Below are 19,999 nucleotides of genomic sequence, written 5' to 3'. Positions count from 1 at the left end.
CGCGCACTCTAATCTCCCTCAACGTTGCCATATTCAGCCATCAGTTTCCTCTAACGTAACTAAAATCCCGAACTATGCCATACATTTTCAATAATTACAAATAATCTCTGTGGTAACGGCTAATGAAATTGTGGGGATATATTCATGAAATATTTACGGTTCTATTCGTGAACCGTTTGGATTTTTATTCCATTGTCAATTATTTTTTTGTGATTTTTGAAAGAATGGTGCCATAAGACTCTGTGTTGATGATACATTTTTCATATTTTCTCCTCAACAATCTACCTGGTTCAGCGTTTTGGGGCTTCGGGAGGATATTTGCAATCACTCAAAGAATATATTCTCAAAATTTCAGCTCTGCAGGCCATTTCCTTCTACTCCCATATATTTAGTGCGGAAGTTCCTTAACCCTAGATTGGTCACCATATGAGGGAAACGCCGCAGCCCGTCGTTTTTCTTGAATTACCATTGAATGGCTGATCAGAAAAATTCAAAAAATTTGACTTTTCCAATTAAAGTATTTAAAAAATTAGAGTAGTTTCAGAACAACATAACTCTCGAAATTCCTGAAGAAAACAATTTTTTTCTCACAGAGGAATTATTTTTTCCCATGTTGAATGAAACTGCCTGTTACGCGACGTTGCCGGAAACTCGCTAAACGCGCCCGGGCAGTGTAGAGTGAATTTGGCAACGTTCGGGCCTAAATAACACGGCGGCACTTCCCCGCGGACGTGACCAAGTCGTTGGGTCGCGTAGGGTAACCAGACTAGGGTTAAGGACATCCAAGTACTTTGGCTATTTTTTTTCCAGTGAAATTGTTTTCTACTTTTGTAGTCGAACATCAGATGGTCTCATAGATCAATTGGCTTCGGAATTGAGTCTCCAGATTTTTTAAATTCAAATAATGAATTGAGGAATTGATGCATGCCACAAAATTCATTTCCTCTGTATTTTTTCCTAAGAATAATTAATCTTTTTTAATCACTTTCCCTGGGTAAATAATTTAATCGGCTCTAAAAATACTTCGTATCTGTTCTGAGGCAAGTAATCTTGTTGTTTCGCCACTTTATAATCGAATGAATCATTCTTCAACTTGAAAACAATTCATTAATTATTACAATCTCGAAATTAATTGAAGAAAAACAAAGATTCGTTATAAAATGAACTATTCCATTAATTCAATCGAGTTCTATCTGCGGTTTTAATGAGTGTTTTTCTCGATATGAGGGTATTATCCTGCGTCTTTCAAAGCTGTTTCTTTATATCACGCGAAAAATAGTGACAAAAATATGAGAAAAATATGGACTGCAAAATTCAACGAAAAATTTATGCAACGTTCTTTGCCCTCAAAAGTAAATCCTGTGAGGTTCATTTATACAGGAATGACAATCAGAAGAAAATGCAGTGGGGTGGTGAGCAACCCCAGTGTACCTGTAGAAGATCAATTCCACTGAAAATATTTAAATTCCATTCTAACGATTTTAAATTTTCCAAAAATAATAAAATAGTGAAAAATAGTGAATTACCAATGAAATTTCGAGACATAAAAAACTGTTGAACATAAATATAAATACTCATCACTGAAATTGAATAGTTCTAAAAGATTTTCGGATAAAATGTATCGTTGAAATACATTCAAGCCACGGTGTCAACCAAAATTAGAAAAGATTTCATCTGATCGTTAAAAAACGAAACAGAAAATATAGCTCTCAAAGTAAATACCATATGATTAAAACAAAAATGACAGTCCATAAAGTGACAAAGAGACGAGAGTAATAGAACCATAAGAAGAAATCGGCTGTATAAAAAAAAGATAATGAGGATAATCATAGTAATCATTGAATGATAATAATTGGTTTAAGTTGAGGATCACAGATAATGAATTGAAATAGATATGTAATAGAAATAAATGAAATAATATGAAAGGATAAATTTGATATACAATAAAAAAAATGATGTACAAGATGACCATTCGGAAGCATATTGCTAATTTATTAGCAAAAATAACTAGACAATATCAAGAACATAGCAATTCCCCACTTGTCTTCTATACACCCGACTGTCTTTTTTCCGGTTCTATCTCTCCCCTCAGCCCTTTGATAAAATGTTAAGGCCCGGTTGTACTATCTTTCGAATGTTAACTGGATTTTTTTATCTTTCGTAATCCAAAATTGTCAATTAAGTGGTACATCATGTAGAAACTCCCAAAAATTATGATAGAATAATAATTAAAAAAAAAGAAAAATCCTGAACTTTTTCAAAGAGCGTTTTTAATTGAGATTCAGAATGAGTTGAAAAAAGTGAAAATTACAAATATCTGATTCGCTGTGGCAAATTATCTATTAGCTGTCATTTTCCATGGTGGATAACAAAACACTAACTCCTCATGGGAAGTGACAGCTAGGTATCTCAATTTTCAAAACAGTGGTATGTAATCATCTGCCATTTTTATATGATAAAAGTGTGATTAAAAAATTCTCCAAATATTACAACTTTTTTCAAAGAGTCTTTTCCGTAATAAATGTCTCTGCGCAGTGTGGAAAAAGATTTACGAAATCAGTCTTCCCCCTGCATGATATTGGGTGACGGGCCGCCATTTGTCACCGTAAATCAGATATATTTTTCAATTTATTGTTATTCAACTTATTCTGAATATAAACTAAAAATGCCCTTTGAAAAAATTAAGAATTTCTTCTACTTTTTTTGATTATTCACTCATAATTTTTCAAAACTTCTGCATGATGCAGGACTCAATTGAAATTTCCAGATGACGAAAGATAAAAAAAAATATCGAGATAACGTTCGAAAGATAGTACACCCGGGTCTTAAGGGGAGACGGAACCCCTTTGTCTACATCAAATCTTAGAATTTCTATCTATGAAATTACTTTATCAACTCGATTATCGCATTGTTGAGTCAATGATGTAGTTTAATGAATAAAAAATAATAATTGCAGGAGAAAACACAATTCTAAAGATTCATATAAACGCAGAGGTTCCGTTTCCCCTTAATAGAAAAATTTTATTGACACATGCTCGAAAAAATTCAAAACTTGAATTTAAACGATTACAAAGCTTCCATTCCGAAGCAAAAACCATAAGTAGGACACTTAATTACGCCCTGAAACAGCGCTGAGAGTGTCGAGGAAAAAAAATCGAGCCGAGGACAAAGAGGGCTACCTAGACGGCCATGATGACACGTAGCGTATCATATACACTTGATGGAGTACCTTAAAGTTGCCACGTACGAGCCTGTCAGACCTTGCTCATATTGCAAATCAATATCATTCTACTCCCCCTAGTATATTTTCACGTATAGTCTGCGTAAGGCTCGAGTATCTTCGCACGAATGCACTCAATGGTATTATTGGCGGATCCCCTTGTGCCTGTGGAATACCAAAAAAAACAAGAAAATGAAAAATGGAAACAAATTTTTTGTTTTATCTTTCAAAACGTGATATTTTCTGATTATCAAAAATCAATAGAAACTTCTTCGATTCTCAATTTTAATTTTTGCGACGGAAAAACACCGGGAAAATTCGCTGGCAGAAGTTTTTGAATGTTTTTTTAGGCGGAGGTGACGATTTTCACGAGGGTGCAAAGATAATTTCAATCGATGATTTATGAATATTTGAAGGTGTACAGCACAAGGCTTTCACTGCATACTTTGTGCCCACACGATCCTGAATTAAATAATTTAGTATTTGAATATTTCAGACGACTTTCATTTTCTAGTAAGGGTTATCAAGTCTTTACGTGGGATTTTAAGTAGCCTAGTAACATGAGAATTCTTTAATTTTGGAAAATTGAAATATAATTTCCCAGTGATAGTTCAATAATTAAAAATTTAAGGCCCGGGTGGATTATCTTTCGAACGTTATATAGATTGTTTTTCGATCTTCATAATGTAAAATATATCACAATTTCCATTGGATTTTACATCACGCAGGGGTGCCTAAAAATTATGATTGTACAATAAAAAAAAGTAGAAAAAAAACTGAACATTTTCAAAGAGCGTTTTTAATGAAGATTAAGAAATAAGTCCGATAGAGAGGAAATAGTGAATGGATAATTTATCATGGTAACTAACGATCTGACAGCCATTGACTATTGTGACAAATGACGATCTAACAGCCATTAGATACATCAAATTATTAATTTGCAATTTGCGAAAAAAAAAAGAAATCAGCTGTGTAGGAGTCGAATTCCAAAAAACTGGCTCGTAATTGTAGTTCCACACCTTTTTCCGAAAATTTTGAAACAAAAAAATCTTCTGTAGCTCAAAAATTGGAGGCCCTGGACTGTTTTTAGCNGCGAAAAAAAAAAGAAATCAGCTGTGTAGGAGTCGAATTCCAAAAAACTGGCTCGTAATTGTAGTTCCACACCTTTTTCCGAAAATTTTGAAACAAAAAAATCTTCTGTAGCTCAAAAATTGGAGGCCCTGGACTGTTTTTAGCATTTTAAGCGTTTTCGGGCAAACGAACAATAAAAAAAAATTTCCACTAATTATTCGTTTTCAGATCTGTATAATCGATCTTCAACGTGTGAAAAGTCTCACTCCAATAACCCACGACTTTTAAAACTCATAGTAGTCTCCCCTTGACCCGAGTGGAAATTCAAATTAGGATAGAATAAGAGACTGACCAGTAAAAACTGATTTTGATCAATTTTGGATCAGAAATGTAACGCTTGTTTGGGTCCATGCCTGGTCAAAATTCTAGGATTCGATATTCCTGAACAGTACCGGATCCGATACGGATCTAGTCGAGATTTGACTGATCAGAATAGGATCACAATTCACTCCGCCACAATGAATACAAATACTCCATTCAGAATCTCATCAGATCCTGATCCGAAAGTCTAATCAATAAATTCTGACCAGTATTGAATGTAAAACTAATGTAGATCCAAACTGAGTGAAATTTCCACTCGGGAATGTCGCCTAAAACGAAGACTAACAGTAATATCCAATTGTCCTCAGTCCTACCACGGGAAACGGTAATGCCATCATCCCGGATAATTAAAAAACCACATCCTCACCAAACCCAACATCTGAGCCCTCAGAACCGCCGCATCGCAGTAGAGAAAGGCCTCCCGAGATGCAGAAATCAGCGTTTCGTTGATTGAAAATGAAAAACCACTCACAAAAAGTTGTCTAGACAAGGGGTCGAGACGCGGAGGAAGGGTCGCGTGTTGGTAACGATTATTGCGTGACCGTGTGCAGTTCAGCCCCAAGAGAATTCTCAGAAAACATTTTTGCCCCATGCCCTCACCCTCGTTGCAATAGTTTTTTTTACCAACCCCATAACATTCCCCCTTATTTTTTCCAGAATTGTAACAGTACAGTAGCACTCATTTCTTTTTTTAACTTATCACACGTTTGTATGCGATGCACGATGCACACTGTTTATGGTATTGGAGGAAGAGGTTGAAGGCAATGACCCGGGGTTTCGTGTTCGCATATTCCAGAGGTGTCACACGAGTCATAAAATATTGCACAACAGTGCTCGTAGTGAAAGGTCTTGTTGGGTAATTTTTATTGATAATAGGAGAAGTCGTGGGCTACATCGAGACCTAGTTACCAAGGTCGATTGGTTGATCGAATTGCCATGTTGAATTACGTTATGTGGCTTTGGTTTCATATTTTTCATTGAGAATTGAGATGATTAACCCTAGATTGGTCACCATATGAGGGAAACACCGCCGCGCGTCGGTTTTATTTAATTATAATTGACTGGCTAACCGGAAAAATTAAAAAAAATTGACTTTCTCAATTGAAGTGTCTAAAGATTTATAGTAGTTTTTAGAACAACATATTTTCCGAAATTCGTAAAGAAAATAAATTATTTCGAACAGATGAATTCAGTAGCGAAGTGGTAAAATGGTTTAAGTCAACTTGTCTCCCAGTTGAGTTTTTGAAGAATATTTCCGAATCTAAGAGAAATAGCGAAATTTTCGTAATTACATTTGTTGTAGCTCTCAATCGGGTCTACAAAAAAGGTTATAACAAAAAGTATTCTATCTCCCTTAGATTACGAGATATTCATTGAAAACTGGCCAATAGTCAAAATTGACTTATACCGTTTTACCACTTCGCTACTGAATTATTTTTTTCCATGTTAACGATGTTCAAACGATGACGGAATGTAGGAGGTGAGGCGGAGGGGAATCTATTGTATTCCTGAGAAACGCAATCCCTTAAATAAGACGAACATTTAGATTCTTCTGTAGTCAAATAATATTTTTTATAACTATTTAATTTTTTTCCTACATCCTACATGCATCAAACCATTTGTGTATGCAATTTTAATAATAAATGGGAAATAATTAATCCAAGAGCATCGAAATATATCGGAGAATGTACTTAAAAAATTTCAAGAAATTGGCTGCGTTTTTTAACCGCTCTTGAACATCGTTAAATGAAACTGCCCATCACGCGAAGTTGCCGGAAACTCGCTAAACGCGCCCGGGCAGTGTAGACTGAATTCGGCAACGCTAGAGCCTAAATAGCACGTCGGGGAATCCCCGCAGAGGTGACCAGAGTCGCAGGCTCGAGTATAGTGACCAGACTAGGGTTAAGGAGGGGTCGCATCATTTTGTTTCCAAATGGAAGCTTTGTTATCGCTCAAATTTAAGTTTCCAATTTTTTGTGTTACCCTGTTCGAAAAAAATTAAATTTCATAGACAGTTGACTACTAATTTTCAGGACAGTGACACTGAATGCGATTTAGGGGGAAAAATCATGCATTTTCAGGTTTCACTGAAAATTCAGTAAAATTCCAGGATTTTAAGCAGCATAAAGATGAGAATTTCTTAATTTATTCGAATTTCTAATCTAATATGAATATTTAGTGCTAAATTACATTGAATTTTCAGTGAAATGTGAAATTTCATGATTTTGACAGTGTCACTGTCCTGAAAATTCATGAATATATTCACCGGAATTTTCTGGTTTTCTATTCATTTTCAGGGAAAAACGCAACTGAAAATTAGAGTTCTCTTTGATTTTTCCACGAGATTCTGAATTTTCAATGACGAAATTCCTTGAAATTTCAGTGGTACGGAAATTCGATAAAAAGTCTGAATATGCGATTTTTAGATGGTGTCTTTTTTCTTCATTTATTTGGAATTGCCTTAAAAGGAATCAATTAAATTTTATGAATTTTTCCATGAATGTAGACTTTAATAAGCTCTATTCATTGACGTCAATTAAAGTTCAATTTTTCATACAGATTTAAAAAATTTTTTTTTCCAAAAACCGATTTTTCAACGATCATTGAAAAAATTGTCATCAAAATAGGATTAGTCGTGGCTCAAAAAATTGATAACAATAACAAAAATGAAAGGATTTTTTTGAGTTCGATTTTTTTTGGATATTTTATATTATTTATGACCGTAAATTGACAGGAAGTAGTTGCTCTAAAATGACATTCTAAAAAGTTCTCCATAGACCTCCATCCCACAGGAAATCCCATTCTCCAACTTGCGAAATGAAAAATAGAGTGTATAGATAGAAACTCGTAAACTTGCCGAGTCACAACCGAAGAAAAATTTCAACCGGAAACTTCTTCCCCCTGCAGCTCTTCGAATTCTGCAGCAAAATAGGTCTTAACCCATTGTTGTGTTCACAACTTCCTCTGCTCGTCAATGCCTCTAATTTTAACTCCCCAGTTTATTCCCTTGTTAACACAATTTGCGGATAGCTTAGGGGGAGATGAAAAAGGGATATTCAATCGTTTTATTTTCAGTTCAAATGCTGTGGTATTAATGGATCAGCCGACTGGTGGCCGGTGCAGTTCAAACAACCAAAATTACCACCCTCTTGTTGTGCCGAGGTATCAGCAACAGCTGAGTGCGATGTTAACGCTGTTGCCTCGAACAGCGATGGATGCTTGAAGAAATTCAAGGATACTATTGAGAATAAAGCCTACATATTGGGCGGTGTTGGCATCGGAGTTGCCCTGATTCAGGTAAATTAGCTTCATCACATTTGACTTGTTATTTGTTAATTATTTACTGGCATGGGTGACGCTCGTTTCGCTCGGGAAAACCAGTGAGTTCCTACCAAATATGATTTTTAAAAATGAACCCTCAAATGCAGAAATTATGAAGCTAAACTACATCATTATATTCTCAATAAAGCTAGATTTAATTTAGCAAAAGAAAATCGTGGGATCATATTTTTTGGGACGAATTCACCTACAACGGTTCTAGAAGATTCTGGACTTACGTTTCCGGTTCATAGAACATTCTAATGGCAAAGTTGGAATTAAATTGTTGAGGAGTCATATTTTTTGGGACGAATTGACCTAGAACGGTTCTAGAAAATTCCGGACTTCTGTTTTCAGATTATAGAACTCTGCAACATAGAATTCTGCAACATTCTAGAGCATTTAGGAACATTCTAGAACATTTCGGAATATTGTAGAACATTGTTGACCATTCTAGAACATTTCGGAACGTTTTAGAACATTCTTGACCATTAAGAAAATCTTCGATGGTTCCGAGTCTTTTGGAACATTCTGGAACATTGGGAATCATTCTGAAGCATTCCAGAACAGAAATGGATGGATGGTTCAGAAACGTTTGGAATATTCTGGAACATTTTAGAACATTTTGGAACATTTTAGAACATTCTGAACCATTTTAGAACATTGGGTACATTCCGGAACGTTTCAGAACAAGAAGTATTCTGTGATCCAGAATTGTTTGGAACATTCTTGAAAATTCTAGAACATTCTGGACCATTCTAGAACATTGGAGATCATTCTGGAACGTTTTAGAACAGGAAGTCTTCAAAGGTACAGAATCGTTTGGAACATTCTGGAACATTATAGAACATTTTTAGACCATTTTAGAGATTTATTTTTCTTGAATTCCATTAATTTATTCATTCTCTTGTATAACATAAAATCTTTGAAACAATTTTCTGTTGCAAGTTTTGTTATGGATAACGAATGATCAATAAATTTTTTGATCGTAAAAATCATATTTTCTACATCGGAAAAAAAATTTCTCATATTTAAAACTATCAAAAATTAATGCTCTATCAAAAACACAATTGAAAATTTAGCGAATATTGATTTGTCGCAAGAGAATAGTATCAATAATTCATTTAAGCAACATTGCATTTGATTGATAACTCTTTTATAACACGTGAAGATGAACTGAAATATTCTGCTCTGTAGTGGTGTAGTAATCTCACTGCACTTATCTCATTCAATTAATTACAAATTTATCTTGACAATGAGAGGTTTAGGGGCAGAAGGTCAATAAACCTCTCTTGCGGAGAATTTCATCAGCTACGAGGGACTGCGAGTCTCCTGAGTTTTATTTTCCCTCTGAAATCAATTATTTCCGAGATAATTACTTGATTAGTAAATCTCATATGTGACTAATTGGGTTTTATCACTTAATTAATGAGTGGAAAAAATGTTTGATATTCTCCTGGGGATTTTTCATAGAGGAGAGCGGGGCATAATGGTTTTGAAGGTCAAACGATTCTCCAAGTCGTTTAAAGTCAAAGTTTAAATGGTCTTGACGGTCAAACGACTCTTAAAGGCATTTGGTGTTGAGGTTGAAATATTTTTGAGAATCGAACGAATTTTAAAGTAATTTTGAGTCAAAGATTATATGGGCTTTTGAGGGTTAAACGACAGTAAAAGGCGTTTCGAATTGAGGCGCAAATGATCCTGAGGGTCAAGCGACCCTTATGAACTTTTGAAGTTGAAGGTCAAACGGTTTCGAGGGTCAACCTACCTTTTAAGACGTTTGGAGTTGAGGTCTAAATGGTCTTCAGGGTCCCATAACCTGTAAGGACGTTTGGAGTTGAGGGTCAGAGGATCTGGAGGGTTGAACGACAGTAAAAGACGTTCGGAGTTGAGGCTCAAATGATCCTCAGGGTCAAACAACTTTTATGGACGTTTGGAATCGAGGGTCAAATGACCCTCAAGTATCTTGGAGTTGAAGTTCCAATAGTCTTCAAGGTCAAACGATCCTTTGACCTTGGAGTCAAAGATCAAATGGTCTTGGGGTCAAACAACCCTTAAAGCCGTTAGGAGTTGAGCTTCAAATGGTCTTGAGGGTCAAATAACCCTTAAGGACGTTTGAAGTTGAGGGTCAAAAGGTCTTGAGGGTCAAACGACCCGTAAAAATGTTTAGGATTAATGGTCAAGTGGTCGTGATCAGAAGAGAGTAATCACAAAGGTCCATTTGACTCTTGAGACAATTTAACCCTCAACACCACGTATTTAAGACCAGTTTGACCCTCAACAAAAAACAACAAAGTTTCCTGAAGCAATTGTGCGATTGGAATCAGAGATCTAGCCGTTTTCTTGCGATTGTTTATAATTAAGAATAATTAAATGAAATCGAAATTGCTATAATTTCTTTCCAACTCTGAAAAAAGCACAACAAATTCATAATAATGATCCCTAAAAGAAAAAATATATTCAAACACATGAAAATTATTCTACAATAAATGAATCTTTTCACATCATCTTTTTCATTAATATTCACTAATTAGTTTTACGTCATGAAATAAAATCGGAAATTGCAAAAAAATTAATGTTTCAATTTTTTCTTCTTTCAGCTCATCGGAGTGATATTCGCCTGCTTTTTGGCTCGATCAATCCGCCGTGAATACGAGACTGTGTAAGCTGAGATAATTGAATAATTATATTACAAAAAACTAAAGACAAAAGAAAAATATGAAAAACGAACAAAAAAAAGAACAATTTGATCGACAAATCGCCTAATTAATCGTTCTGTGCACAATTTGTATCGAATCTTTATAATTTCATTTTTTTTTCATCACACGATGTACACGACTACGTCAATGTTTAACAATTGCATAAGCACAAAAAAATCACCATTTTCAATCACACGAATAATACACGAGTAAATTACTCCTCTCATTCTTCAATCATAATAATGTTTCCATTTATCTCATTCATTCTTCGTTTCATTTCATCAAACTTTACACTGTTGTAAGACTGTTAAGACGACCAATGGATTATAACTTCAATAATTGAACAATAATGTCAATTCCACACCAGTGAAAAATCTGTTTTTCGTTACTTTTTCATTCAATATTTTGTATTTCATTTGAATTTCCTTCAAAATTTTTATCTTAATTATTTGTTTATATGAATCTCTGTGAATATTGACAGAAATATTAAAATTATTTCAATTAATTTTTTTTGTTATTTCAACTGAACTGAATTGAGATTTTTCTTTCTAAATTTTTAGGGAAAATTCTCTTAAAAATTGCCATTTTGTGAGAGGATTGTCGGGATTATTGATTCTTGCGATAAAACGAAGTCTGAAATAGAATATTTTTCAAGAGGATTTTCCCTAGTTATCCCTTTCCCTTCGATTCTAATTCCCAAGAATTCTATCAAGATACTTTTAAACAAAGCTTTTTTGCTAATTGTAAGCATGTGTGTAATCATTGTCTCTCACTAATTTTTCATTCTATGAAGTTTATTTTTACTGTTAATTCAGGAGTGAAGTACAATGGAGGAAATTTGAAGATAATGTCAAAAGAATTTTTTTAATCCCTGACATTATTTCTAAAATTCATGATGACCTAACATCAATGATGGTTTGACGATAAGTAAAATCCTTTTGTTGCTGTTAAATTGGCACTTTTTTCTGAACTCCACAATCTCCAAGATAATTCCATAATAATGAGAAAGCCATCACAACTTGAATAATTCCGTCAATTGCACCAACTCCATTATTAATAAAAATTGTTTACAAAAAATGCCTCTTCGAATTCCCTTCACTCCGGAATTTTCATCTGTCTTTGTCCATAAACAACAAAAAAATGCTTCACAACACAAAATTAAAGGACGCTGTGATCGAAAGTAATTTAACTAAGTGTGTGTCTATAAAATAACTCAAAGCATGTGTGAACAAACAATAGCAAAAAAAAATTGTCAAAATAATCGAAAAAAGCCATGAAAAAAGAACATTATCAAATAAATAAATATGCTGCAGTTGTCAGGGTAACGAGCCTCAACGTTTCTGTGCATTTTTGAGGAAACGAACGTGTCAGCTTTAAGCCACTCAATCACCAATTTGCCATTTTGTTATAATTCCCCCCCTCGATGTATTTATTTTGTTGAAAAAATTATTTTAAACTAGTGAGACATCTGCAGAAGTAGCTACTCCACATAAAAAAAATATACAAAACATTAAGTCCACTAGATTTAGTTTAAGAAAAATACTAAATGCAATATTTAACGAATTATAATATTAAGCAACAGTTACTCTTGTTTCTTACTATTGTAAAGTCTACGTAGATGTTAAAAAATTTAAATTTAATATTTATAGAATGATAAACTGATATTTAGAAGTTGACAAGTATCACATTTTGACTCCATTTTGAAAATATGAAATTGATTTTTTTTCTAATTGAAGATTTTTTTTTTTTTCGTTATGAAGGGTTCGTTAACTTTGGACAAATTGATTAAGTAATTATTTATTATTTCTCTCGCCTACTGTATCGTTGTTCTTTGGTGCTTGTTGATTATTATTTATATATATTTTTTATTTGTTTATTTGAGGAGATTTAAGTGGGGAAGCTCTTGCGAATTTCGTGTAAGAAATTCGCAATTTGGAGTTGTTGGTTAATTGTGCAATTATTTCTATAATTATCAGTTTTAGGAGACAATGTCAAGATTACGAGTTCTTTTATAACTCGTGTAATTTTTGAATAAACAAATGGACTTATTATCGAGATATTTGCATAATTAATAAAAATATTGAAGTCGTTGTTGACTTTATCCCATGTAATTAGTAGTGTCTGGCTAATTTCCGGTTTTGGGAGGAGAAAAATTCTATTTCCTACAAAAAAGCCTTTTGGCATTTTCTCTCAGAATCAATAATTACGAAGATAATTGCGTTAGTAGCAAAACTATATAGCTACTAATGTAATTGTTAGAAGTAATTACATAACTATCGTAAAATAATAGTTTTTTCAAGAGAAATTGTTAAGGCTCTTTTTTGTAAGAAACTTAATTCTGTTCTAAAAAGTCGAACATTTTCTTTCAAAATCCATAATTATCGAGATATTTGCATAATTAGTGAAATTCTGTGAGTCGACAGAATCACTAAATGTAATCTTTTAATTACCTCGATAATTATGGATTTTTAAAGAAAATATCTATGGGATTTTTTGTAGGAAATGTCATGAGTTATAAAATGGCCTTTTGACATCTCCAAAAATGACTCGTTTATGAGATAATTGCATAGTTGTCAGACCTCTCATATTCGACTTGTTACGTTTTCTCACATAAATACCAAACAAATAGCACAGAGCGGGGTAAAATTAACCGTGAGGTAAAATAGAAGACCAAAAAGAATGTTTAGTTACCACAATTTGAGAAACTTTCGTTTTTCTTTTTAGTTGAGGTTCGAATGGTGTTGAGGGTCAAACGACCTTAAACAAGTTTGGAAGAGAGGCGAATGACCGTTGAAGACGTGCAGGATTAAGGGTCAAATGGCCCTTTTCGATCACTGTACTCCAATCTACTAGACCCTTGAGAGCACTTGACCCTTAGCCCTAAGCATTCTTAAGGGTTTAACCCTCTGGACCATTTGACCTACAACTCCAACCGTCTTAGAGAGTAGCTCGACTCTTACGACCATTCGATCCTCAACTAAAAGCAAAGAAGAGGTTTCTTGAATCTTTCTTGTTATGAGTCGAAGATCAAATGGTCTTGAAAGTCAAACGATGCTTAATGAGGTTTTCGGCTAAGGGTCAAAAGGTAGTCGAGTCACACAACCCTGAAGGACGTGTGGAGGTGAGGGTCAAATGGTCTTGCCGGGCAAACGACCCTTTCAGACGTGCAGGGTGCAGGGTTAACTGACCCTTCCTGATTACTCTGCTCTAATTTGTTGGACCCTTAATCCTTAACGTCCTCGAGGGTTGTTTGATCCTCTAGACCATTTGGCTCTTAATTCCAAACGTCTTCAAGGCTCGTTTGACACAAAAAACCATTTGATACTCAATTAAAAACAAGAAAGAAGTTTATTCACTTTCTCGTTATTACTCGAGGGTTAAATGGTCTTGAAGGTTATACAGCCCTTACGGACGTTTGGACTTGAAGGTCAAATGGTCTTGAGGGGCAAACGATCCTTCAAGACGTGCAGGGTGAAGGGTCAAATAATCCTTGATCACTCTGCTCTAATCCCTTCGACTCTTAAGACCATTCGACCCTTAATCCTTAACGTCCTTAATGGTTATTTGACCCTCTAGACCATATCACTCTCAACTGCAAATGTCTTCAAGGTTTATTTGACCCACAAAAACATTTGACGCTCAATTAGAAACAAGAAAGAAGTTTATTGACTTCTTTTCGTTATTAGTGAAAGGGCTAAATGGTCTTGAAGGTTAAGCAGCCCTTAAGGACGTTTGGACTTGAGGGTTAAATGGTGTTGAGGGGCAAACGATCATTGAAGATGTGAATCAGGGGTCAAATGTCCATTCCTTTAAGACCATTTGATCCCTAATTCTAAACGTTCTTAAGGGTTATTTGATCCCAAGACTATTTAAGCCTCAACATTAAAAAAGTTTCTTGAATTGTGCTGAACAGTCGTTTTTTTGGGTTTTTTTTCATTTTACCTCGCTCTCCCCTAGGTAATTTCAAACCCTTGAATCTCCTCAATTGCATCCATTAATTCTGCACAACGCAAAGCCTCAAGTAACTCAATTAATTCTGAGTTTCAACAAATTTATCAATAACTCAATGTTTTAATTAAACACAAGAAAAATTGCGAAAAATACCGACTTTATGTATTCAAATCTTTTAATTACAGTGAAACCACAGCACACTGATCAGCCATCAGTTAGGAGGCATTCAAAAAGAATCAATTTAATTTTATTTCAAGTTAAAAAATGAAAATCCACGATCGAAAAAAAAAATAAAATTGGGAATAATCGAGAAACTCATAGATCGTGGGGGAAAATTTGTTTTTCTTACATCAATCGTCGAATTTAATCATGTGCTTTTGAATGTGTATAGCAAGGAATTTAATGCAGAATGCGTTGAAAATTAATAAAACTCTATGAAATTGAATAAACGATTAATTCAACAGCGAAGTGATAGAACGTAACAAGTCGATTGTTCATATTTTGTTAAAGTTGAAAATATCTCGATAATGAGTGAAATCTTTCCTGTCATTTTTAGCTGAAACCACTCGTCACCGAGATATTTGCATAATTGATAAAATAGTTCAAGTAAACACGAAAATGTCAAAATTCCAGTGAATGCTTGAGTTAAATATTGAATTATCTGGGTAATTATCTAGACTGTACGAAAAAATGTCAAAGATCTTTTTCGCAGGAAATTGAATTCCCTACAGAAAAAATGTTTTGACATTTTCTCCTAAAACTGCTCATTACCGAGATAAATTTGACTTTCACATACGTTTTACAACTCAACTAAAGAATTAAATAATTAAACTAAGATATTAAAATTGTTCAGTCTCGAGGAGTGCGTTCTCTGCTTGCTAAATAACTGCCAATTTGTCTACTTGCCAAATGAGAAACAATATCAAAGACAAGCACGAAACGTTGATGAAAAATGTGAACATAAGCCTCAAGTATAAAAAGCCTCAGCCAACGAATAAACCGCAATATGAGCCTATTTTTGGGTTTTCAGAGGTGAACAGACGATCCTCGAGGACGGAGAGATTGAGTGACGTTTTAGGACCGCTTAAGATTAATAAAAAGCGGCTTAAATCCGCTATTTACAATGAATAATCTCGAGTGATTCGAGATAAAACGCTTCTGCATACTGAGATTAATTAGTAAGGGAGATTTATTCAGATGAAAAATTATTATCATTGTCACTGGAATTGTATGCTATTGATGTACAACTGTTTCTCTGTGTCTTAAATCGAAATTTATCATTAAATATAAAAAGAGAAAAAAAACAACGAGAAATCTATCGAATTGGGATTTTTTTGGAAATGAAAAATTCTCGATTCGGTTATTTTTCTACTTCAGAAGGGAGATTGAGCGATTTTAGAAAGTAATTGTGGGTAATGGACGCTAAGTTTTAGTTCACTGATGAAAGTATTATTCATGATTCAGTAGAGGTGGGGTAGAACGAATTTTATTAGTAGGATACGAATTTTCATTGCAATTGGAAAAATATCAATTGTTTCTTATCTGTTGGATTATCTCCGTAATGATTCGTGATGGGAGAAAACATCAGAAAACGTTTTTTATGGGGAATTTTCTTTTGTATAAAAACGGTTTTTTGATGTTTTCTCTTAAATCCTTCCATTCTCGAGATATTTGGGTAATTAACAGAGATAATCGAGTAGATACAATTGAGACTAGGAGAGAAGAAGACAAAATGGAAGACCAAAAGATATGACTAATTAGCGTAATTCGGATTTTTTTTGTTTTGAGGGTCAAATGGTCTTAAGGGGTAAAGCAGAGTGATCAGGAAGGGTCATTGCCCCTTAACCGGGTAGGTCTCTAAGGATCGCTCGCCTCTTTCGGCAATTTGACCCTCAACTCCAAATGTCCTTGAGGGTCGTTTGACTCTTACGTCCAGTTGACGCTTAGCTATGAATTTCCTTAGGGGTCATTTGACCCTCAAGACCATTTCACCCCCAACTATAAACAACGAAGTCTTGTTTTTTTTGTCGAATGGTTATAAGGGTCAAACAACCCTTAAGGACGTTATAGGTTGAGGGTCAAACAACCCTTAAGAACATTTCGGGTTGAGGATTAAATGGTCGTGAGTTTCCAATGGGTCAGAGAAGAATGAAGGGTCATTTGACCCTCAACTCTGCATGTCTGTAAGGATCGCTTGACTCTCAAGACAATTTGACCCTGATCTCCGCACATCATTAAAGGTCATTTGACTCTTAAAACCATTTGATCTTCAACTGAAAACAAAAAGAAAGCCAAGGAATTTTGTCTTCTTTGTTTTTAGTTACGAGCCAAATGGTTGTGAGGGTCAAATGACCCTTACGGACGTTTGAAGTTGAGGGTCAAATAGTCTTGGAGTCGCAACGGGTCAGAGAAGAGTGAAAAGGTTCATTTGGTCCTCATTTTCAAATGCCTTGAGGGTCATTTGACCCTTACGACCATTTGACCCTCAGCTCCAAACGTCGTTGGGGATTATCTCACTCTATAGATCATTTTCTCCTCAACTAAAAACAAGGAAGTTTCTTGACTTTCCTTGGTGAAATGATTATACGGGTTCAAATAACCTTAAAAACGTTTGGAGTTGACGGTCAAACAACCCCTAAAAATATTGGGAGTTGAAGGTCAAACAGCCCTTAAAAACGTGGGTTGGGTTGAGGGTCAAATGGTCTTGAGGTTCCAATGGATTAAAGAAGAGAAATCGGAAGCAATCGTCTGTTCCTCATTTCGAAATGCCGTGAGGGTCATTTGACCCTTAGTTCCGAACGCCATTGGGGATTATTTGACCCTCATGATAATTTCATTCTCAACTAAAAACAAAGAAGAAGTTTATTGACTTTCCTTTGTCAAATGCTTACACGGGTCAAACGACCCTTAAGGACGTTTTGAGTTAAGGGTCAAACAACCCTTCACAATTTTTAGGTTTGAGGGTCAAATGGTCATGAAGTTCAAACGGGTTGGAGAACAATGATCGAAAAAAATCATTTGACTCTCAACTCCAAACATCCTTGAGTGACTTTTGATGTTTACGACCATTGGACCTTTAGCTTCAAACCTCATTGGGGGTTATTTGACCCTCAAGACCATTTGACTCTCACCTAAGAACAAAAAAAGCTTGCGGAGTTATGCTAAGCAGTCGTTTTTCCTGGTATCCCATTTTGCTCTGGTCTCTCCTATCTTATCCCGATTGCTTGAACAAATTCTTCAATTATCTCGTTAATTATCGAGTTTTGGAGAAAATAGAAGATATTCTTTTCCCAGAGAATTCTCTTCGGAAAAAGTCTTCTTACATTTTCCTACAACATCGATTGCTCACGAGGTATTTGCATAATTAATAGAAGTGTCACCTCTCTACTACTGAATTATCATTACTCTTCTTTAATTATCAACAGCCGTCCATTTTTAATTACCAAGATTAAATAAACAACATTTAATTTGTTAACTTTATCATTTGGAGTGTGCCTAATGATAATTACTGTTAATTTGTAATTCAATTAAGCAGTTTAAGGATAAGAATTTAGATGTTTAGATCGAACATTAATTAATCTGCAAAATTAATTGCTTGTTTAAAAAAAAATGAGGGGAACAAGAGGGGGTAAAGAGAGTGAGGAATTATGAATACTTAGTAATAGCACATGTCCAAAGTTTCGCTCCTTGTCATTAACGAACGAAAAAAGAAATATTTCAAAAATTAATTTCCACATTTTTCCAATACTTTTATTATTTTTTTTCTATCTATGATTATTTGTTGATTTAGTGACCTGACATTAGACAATCGCATTGGCATAAATATATGAAAAATATAAAGAAAAAAATGAAAGAACAGATGAAAAAAATAATTCACAAGAAGACAAAATATAACACGTGAAAGACTGAAAAATTGAAGAAAATTTATTATAATCAGTATTAACTAAAGAATTACCAAGAATACGAAAAATGAGATTTTTAATGGAAAAATTGGTATTCGAGGATTTTAGATATTGATCAATTTAACAATTGGCAGACTGATTCGCAATGCTTTATGGAGATGTTATTTTCATTCATCTGAATTATGGAGAATTATGCAAAATACCAATTTTATTGTAACGATATGAAATAACTTTGTATTACGAAGTAATTTCTTTATGATGTTACTTATTTTGTGGCATATATTGATAGGAGCCCAACGACTCGTCTTTAGCACATATTTGTCTAGCTTTTATGGTATAAATAAAATAAGTGAAAATAAACAAAAAAATTATAAAATTCAGAAAAGGGATTTTTTGTTTTATTCTACTTTTTACCTGTACTTCAACATTATTCCTATGCCTTAATTTTAATTTATTCAGCGTCTGCTAGATGTTTAACCAGGGCATATGGAGCTCATGTTAGACATTTGGGACATTTAGGGATCATATTATGGTTTCATGGCTGGTATATCTTCTTCCCCAATTTACCATTCAGAAGCAAATTGCTAATTCACTAGCAAAAAAGTTATAGGGGAGGTAGGGGCAAAGCGGACCCTCTAAGCGAATCGTTTAGTTTTTTAAATTCTAATGAGTCAATGCACTTCACGTGGAGATCATAATCTCATTAGAATTGCAATTAAGATCTGTCATTAAATTAAAAAAAAAATTAATGTTGGGGCAAAGTGGACCCTCTGTTTTTTAAAAATTATTTTAATTTTCCGTTTGTCAGGAGTCATTGTCATGTTGTTCTACCGATTGGATAGAATGTAATCGCTGTTGATCAAAAACTCACATTTCTTGTTCACAATTAGATCCGCAGGAGCTCACACAAATTTATACTTGCCCTCATTGCATATTTTTTTAGTCAAGGTAGTAAATTTCACTTTATAAAACGTATTAGAATAATTCTGGCGACTCGATTCAATAATTTATGTGAGGGTCCACTTTACCCCACACGTTTTTTTTCGAAGGGGTCCGCTTTGCCCCGGGGGTCCGCTTTGCCCCTACCTCCCCTACTGGTCTTAAGTCCAGTTTAAGGAAAACTATTCAGGAGAAAAATAAAATTTAAATTTACTTACGACCGAGGAGACATCAACCCTGATGTATCAGGAGCGTGAACTCTTGTGATATCAAATTTTACATTCATTTTGTTTTCACTCAATCTGTCTAATTTAAAATAAATTCAGTTCACTAAAAAATTTTATCTCAAATTGTCTTTAAAAAAGAATTGAATTTTCCTGAGGTTAAACTTCAGAAAGGATTCCTACTAATCTGAAATTAATGACAGAAAACCGAATATGTACTTTTTTGTTTTAATTCGATTATCCCATTCGGAAACAAATTGCTAATGTTTAGCAAAAGAACTATACTTGATTTAG

General features: G+C 34.3%; 1 protein-coding gene across 3 annotated transcripts in view; it reads left to right on the top strand.

The window, feature by feature from the left end:
- LOC107036669 (CD63 antigen) overlaps positions 1-18,939 on the top strand; it is a 29,956-nt gene extending 11,017 nt beyond the window's left edge. The window contains exons 4-6 of one of the 3 annotated variants that reach the window (XM_015254779.2): positions 7,748-7,969; positions 10,591-10,652; positions 14,826-18,939. In XM_015254779.2, the coding sequence (XP_015110265.1) occupies positions 7,748-7,969; positions 10,591-10,652; positions 14,826-14,844 (303 nt within the window). In that variant the 3' untranslated portion in view covers positions 14,845-18,939. Of the gene's footprint in view, positions 1-7,747; positions 7,970-10,590; positions 10,653-12,449; positions 12,904-14,825 lie in introns of those variants that run through there. The other 2 variants (XM_015254778.2, XM_015254781.1) reach the window with 2 other exon arrangements.
- The last annotated feature ends 1,060 nt before the right edge of the window (positions 18,940-19,999 follow it).

This window comes from Diachasma alloeum, unplaced genomic scaffold, assembly GCF_001412515.2.
Source record: "Diachasma alloeum isolate Michigan unplaced genomic scaffold, Dall2.0 Dall_scaffold_00210, whole genome shotgun sequence".
Taxonomy (NCBI): domain Eukaryota; kingdom Metazoa; phylum Arthropoda; class Insecta; order Hymenoptera; family Braconidae; genus Diachasma; species Diachasma alloeum.
The sequence above is the reverse complement of the archived record's forward strand: the minus strand, read 5'-3'. Positions and strand labels throughout refer to the sequence as shown.